Below are 5,811 nucleotides of genomic sequence, written 5' to 3' on the forward strand. Positions count from 1 at the left end.
TTGTTATTGTTATTGTTGTTGTTATTATTGCTATTATTGTTGTTTATAATTGTTATTTATAATTTATACAATTAACCTTCCTGTGGTTCGACCCCGGTCTTGCCGGGTTATTTATTACTTCGACACTCCTGCATTTGGAAGAAGACATCAATCTTTTCGTCGTATCAATAATGCAGGCGCAGCTCTTCTTGGTGGGATCCATCCCGACCGCAATCGACGGCTCTGCTTCCTCCTCCTCCTCCAGCTCCACCAGCAGGGGTGGCCACAATTCCCCGACTCGTAGTTGGAGCCGCCACCGTAAATGTAGCAATAAATCCCGCCACCACAAGAAAAAGAACAAGCGGGGCCCAACAGTGGTAGTTGCATCATCATCATCATCATGGGTAGCATTCAACGGCGGCGAGCAAGACCATTATGCGGTGCTGGGACTCGAACGCACCGCCACTTCAGCCGATATTAAGAAAGCTTATCGCCTTCTTGCTCGAAAGGTGATTCTGTTATTTGATTTGAATACTGATTACTGACTACAGTTTTAGTTTGATTTCAAGAACTTGATTCATGAATCTAATTTTAGGACAAATGAGTTTATGTGATAGTGTTTTAAGGTCAATTAGTTTTTATTTTTTATTTTTTTATGTGCTTAAGGTTAATTAATTATAGGGTTGAATAAAAAAAGGGGTCTTGATTAAAATTACAACTTGTGGGTTTAATGCTGGCTGTATTCTACTGAGTTGTTAACTCGTTAAAACAGCATCATGGAGGTTTTGAATAAGAAATGTGTGCAAAAAACTCTCTTTAATCCATACTGCTTCGTGGAAGAAGGTATAACTGAATTCAAAAGTTTTTGAGCAGAGTTGTTGATTGTTGTCACTTGCCCGCGTCTGTTATGTTAATTCTCTTTGAAATGTGTTGGCAAAGTTGTAACAGAATTGAGTGACTCAATCTGGAATGTCCTTAAAAAGGGCTACTTCTGGTTTGGTTTGCTGTTATGGAGTAAGAGTTGAAGTGCTGTGTTAGAAATAGATGGATGGGATTGTCGGAAAATGATTCTAGGATGTGCTTAGAAAAATTTGCTATGGTCTAGAATGTCTTGGTTCACTTTTGTTCGTCAGAATATTGTGTTGATTTAAAGGAGATGTAGCTGGTTAATAATTTAATTTCTTAGGGTTTCCATGGTGGTTGTGGTATATTGCTTGTCAGATATGCTGCAAGACATGATAGAAGGAATTCTGCGCATTTGTTTCTCCACGGTTTACTTCAGTGCTCGTGCTTTCTTTGGGGCTCCAAGCATTGGCATGAACACACACACGCTTGCATAAGCTGCAATATTTTAGGGACAACATCACTTGTTAAATTCATGATGATACATTTTAACTTCTTGCAAGTCTCTCTGTACCCTGCCTATGATTCATATTATCTATACCTTCTTTCAGCCTTGTGATGGAGGCTTTGGATATTGACTGTGATTAACCACAAATAGTTCTCAATTTCATTTTTGTTGGAAGTTGTATTAAAGATTGCCATAAATTTTGAAGAATTATCTCCTAGATGTTCGCTAATGATGTTGTCCTTGGCACTTAATTCTGTGCTATGGTTACAGTATCACCCTGATGTTAGCAAGAATTCACAAGCTTGTGAGCTGTTCAAGAGTGTTCGGCATGCATATGAAGTGAGTAATCCTTAATAACCTCGTTTCTGTTCTGCTAATTACTGATTTTATCAGAAAGATAACAGCTTAATTTGTTCTGTCTATGTTCCTATATGGAGAAAAACAAGCGTGGGTGCAGTAGGATAGAATCATGAGCCTTGTTGGACTGGAAGAATTCAAGTTGTGTACTGATATTGATTGAAAATTTTAGCAACGGCCAGTGAGTTCGTTGCATGGAAAAATTAAGAGGCAAAGGAAGTTTAGCATTGGAAAACTGACTTTGCATATCTATTTTTTCCTAAGCCCACTTAGATATAGTGAGTGTGTGAGTTGATGATATTTAAGGTCTTGACTAAGTGCAATGTAGAAGTTGCCATTGTTTTCCTTTTCTCTTGCTCCTTTTGCTGGGGGCTTTTAGCTTCTTGGGTATCATATCATCTAATTTTCCTTTTTCCAGACTATATATTCTACCTTCTTACAAACTCTTTCCTGAATAGATACTCTTTAATGAAGTGACAAGGGCTCGGTATGACCGAGCACTTAGATTTCAAGAAGATACTAGCAGGTCATATAGTAAAAGACAATATTATACTCCCGAAGTTGAAGACTGGGCAAGGATCTACAAAAGGGCTGAAATGAAGCAGAAAATGAGAAGTGGACATTGGGAGCACTATAACGTGCGCGAGGACCCTTCCTTCTACAGTGGGACAGAAGAGGAGGCTGAAGAAGGAAGCCTCGATCAGGAAAGAGGCCCATTTAGCGAAGTGCTAAGATCTGCATTTTTATCCCTCTTTTTACTGCAGACTCTTGGATCTCTATCATCTCTTACCTTCAGTAGTCTCATGGCTTTGTTCGACAGACAATTGGATGCTGGGTACAAGATTGGTTATTTCATTGCATGGATTTTGGGTGGGAGAGGTGGGATTCTGCTTGTTCTGTGTCTCCAGTTTGCTAGCTGGGCATGTGGAAAGACAAGCAGCAGTACGGTTGCTCTGGTGGCGGCGGCCCTGTGTGTTGGTTCAAATCTTGCGAGGTTCGCTCCACGCCCACAAGGTGCCCTTGTCACACTTTTGTACATGTCTATTAAGCTGCAAGCGGACCTAAACTGAAGCTCTTCCTGCTGGTGTTGCTGCTAATACTGGTTGTCCATAAGCTTTGCATTAATGATGATTGTTCTCTGAAAATCCTCGTGTATATGTTCTAATGCACAGTATAGCATCAGTACCAGTTTGTTAGATGGGATTTTTTCTTTTTCTTGCATTATTTTTTTCCCTTCCTTTTATATGGAATGTAGCTTGCCGTCTTTTTATATAATGTCAATAATTCTGTGCTAATCTCGTTTTAAGAGCTGTCAAGAAATTAAATCAAATTTTAAGGTCTTCAGTTTGAGAGTTTCGAATGTAACAGTTGGATTTGGACTATTTGCCGCTGCATATTTAAGTATAAGCCCTGCAAGTTGGCATATTAAATTTTGCTCGGCCGGTGTAGCCATGCTATATCACGTTTAACAGACCGACAGGATTCAGTCAAGCTTTGTCGTATTGGAGATTTATAGCATTTTTGTTTTTTCGTTTCAATTTCTTTAAAATTAATTATTTTTGATGTTATCATTTCATTAAGAGTTTATATAAAATACAAAATTTAAAAATTTAAAAACAAAGTTAGACCACACTTACAAACAACCCAGTTTTTTCTATGGAATCTATGCCATTTCAAAATGTGGTGCTAAAGTTAATGTCCATTAATCGAAGGATTCTCAATTGACATTCTACAGTTGCAGCATGTTTTGACATCTCTTAACTCGCAACTAGCAAAACACAGCCCACTCCTCCCATCATCAACAGCACAAATTCCCCCCACCGTTATGATACAGAGATCTTATTATTTACATGATTGAACCTCACGAGCTTTTCAAGGTCGCATCTTTCTTCATCTCCTTCAAATTCCTCCACAAGTAGCTCCCGCTGGCCATGTCGACAAATACCCAGAATCCATTTTGAATCATCTGAAAAGAAAATCCAATAACAAGAGATATTCAAGACCTGTAATTAGAGAAGGAAAGAAAACAAGATTTCTTTGAAAGCGAAAGATTAAACCCAGGGGATCATAAAGATAAAGAACAAGAAAAGAATCCTTGATACCCTTTTCAAATTGAATTCTTGTTTATCTTCCAATGAAGTCTTTTCGGCCGTTGAATCATCGGAAACCATGTCGTCAATCTCTGGCGACGATCGCACTGTCCTCCATGCAAAATATCCAGCCAAAACTGCTGAGAAAAACACCAAGATGAACCTTAAAGGACACATATCTTTTGAGAAACACCAAAACAAGAAACCCTTGTGTCTATCCTGCAGCAATCGATCAAAGAGAGGCCTTTTGAACTTTCCCCCCCCTTTTTTATTCTAGATTAGAAGCAAAGGATGCAAGGCTTTGCTTTATCAAGGCAATCTTGCATATGTGAATTAGCAAAACGCGTTTTTGTTGAAGAAGGTTTCCAACGAGCCTTTTCTTACCAAGTCAATTGCAGCTTCACCTACGACTTTCGCCATTATAGCCACCCATTGCTTCCTTTTGACATTTGTGGTACCCATTTTCTCATAATAATAATAATAAAATAATAATTTAATAAGCTCAAGTGAATGGTTAGCTGTCAATGGTTTAAATGTCAAAGCAAGCCTATCTCAATTCAAGACTGAACAAATGTTCTTCCACACACCCTCCTTTTTTTTTTTTTTTGCCCCCCAAAGTCAACAAAAAATGATAGTTTATAATTATGGAGAGTTAAATTGGGTGGATTATTATCTTGCATAATTTAATTATTCGTTGATGATATATTTTACTTGAAATTTGAGTTTGATACGAGTGTTGATGTATTTTTTTTATTTTAAAAAATATTAAATCAATATTTTTATGTGTTTATAGATAATTTTAATTTATAATGATAGAAATAAAAAATAGAAAAATATTATTTTAATATATTTTTAATTAAAAAATAATTTTAAAGATATTCTACATTGAATTAATAAACCCAAAATCATGATCTAATAATGATTTCATCTACAAATCATTTTGTACTATTCGTTGTGCTTTTTCGATGACCATGTTGCTTAAAAAACAAAGAGAAGGATCCACTTGCATGCCTCAAATAAAAAAAACCCTTCTAGACAATTGGTTTGATTAATGGTTAATAAGAATGGAGATTTTCCTATATATCATGCACCGTAGTATACAATATGTATTTGTCTAAAGTATCATGTGAATACTCCTACATCTAATTATATTATTAATGCTTTATCTTTTCAACTTGAATCATTTTAAAATTCTATTTGGAAGTATAGTTATTATTACTTTTCAATATAATTTTTATTTGGAATTGCATCAAAATAATATTTTTTATATTAAAAAAATTATTTTTGACATCAGCACATCAAAATTATCTAAATACACTAAAAAATATTAATTTAAAAAATAAAAAATTTAAAATTTTTAAAATATTTTTAAAAACACAAAACAAATGAGCTTAATCAGCACTCAAATTCTAAAAAAAAAAAAAAATTCTTATCATTGAGTTATTTGAATTTAAAATTTGAAAAAAAAAAGACTAATCATCTTTTATATATATATATATATATCAAGTCATAAAAACTATCACTATTTATGAAGCTTGGTGAGCAGCTTAACAACAATACATTTAAATTTGAATATGAACAATGAAATTAAAAAAAAACAGATTTATAATGGATAATGAAGAAATGCTATATAAGAAAAGAAAATGTCCTTGATATAAAAATTTGACTTCATTGCTGATTCATTCACTATTCTTCCAGGTCCCTCAAGTTTTTAATTCTTTCTATTTTCATCATTAAACTTTCTTTTTTAATTTATCCCTTCAAAGTTATGTTGGTGTCACTTTATATTTTGGATTTATCTTGATTTGCATGCTTTTACACATGTGAGATGTCATAGAATATTTTTCTCATTTAATGAAAGATGGATTTTATAAAATAGAATTTCAGATTATTGTTAAATAAAATTAAAAGAACAAGGACTAAGATTACACATAAATAATAATAAAAGGCTATTTCTTATTTAAATTGTTCAAAAGGCATGAAAAAATTCAATCTAGTCCCTTAAATTTTTTTTTTTATAATGGTTCATATTCT

General features: G+C 34.3%; 2 protein-coding genes across 3 annotated transcripts in view; one reads left to right on the forward strand and one right to left on the reverse strand.

Moving 5' to 3' along the window:
- The window catches only part of LOC105123548 (J domain-containing protein DDB_G0295729-like), a 4,446-nt gene extending 1,394 nt beyond the window's left edge, over positions 1-3,052 (forward strand). Inside the window, exons 2-4 of one of the 2 annotated variants that reach the window (XM_011023176.1) lie at positions 173-488; positions 1,601-1,669; positions 2,146-3,052. In XM_011023176.1, coding sequence (XP_011021478.1) covers positions 173-488; positions 1,601-1,669; positions 2,146-2,757 — 997 coding nt within the window. In that variant the 3' untranslated portion in view covers positions 2,758-3,052. Of the gene's footprint in view, positions 1-167; positions 489-1,600; positions 1,670-2,145 lie in introns of both variants that reach the window. The other variant, XM_011023175.1, reaches the window with a different exon arrangement.
- A 314-nt stretch (positions 3,053-3,366) lies between these two features.
- LOC105123549 (uncharacterized) lies at positions 3,367-4,155 on the reverse strand. The gene is made up of 2 exons (XM_011023177.1): positions 3,790-4,155; positions 3,367-3,653 (listed from the first exon to the last, which is right to left on the reverse strand). Exons 1-2 carry the CDS (start codon positions 3,952-3,954, stop codon positions 3,549-3,551), a joined length of 270 nt encoding a protein of 89 aa, XP_011021479.1. The 5' UTR covers positions 3,955-4,155; the 3' UTR covers positions 3,367-3,548.
- Between the last annotated feature and the right edge of the window lie 1,656 nt (positions 4,156-5,811).

The sequence above is a fragment of the Populus euphratica genome, unplaced genomic scaffold, assembly GCF_000495115.2.
Source record: "Populus euphratica unplaced genomic scaffold, PopEup_1.0 scaffold9.1, whole genome shotgun sequence".
Classification (NCBI taxonomy): Eukaryota; Viridiplantae; Streptophyta; class Magnoliopsida; order Malpighiales; family Salicaceae; genus Populus; species Populus euphratica.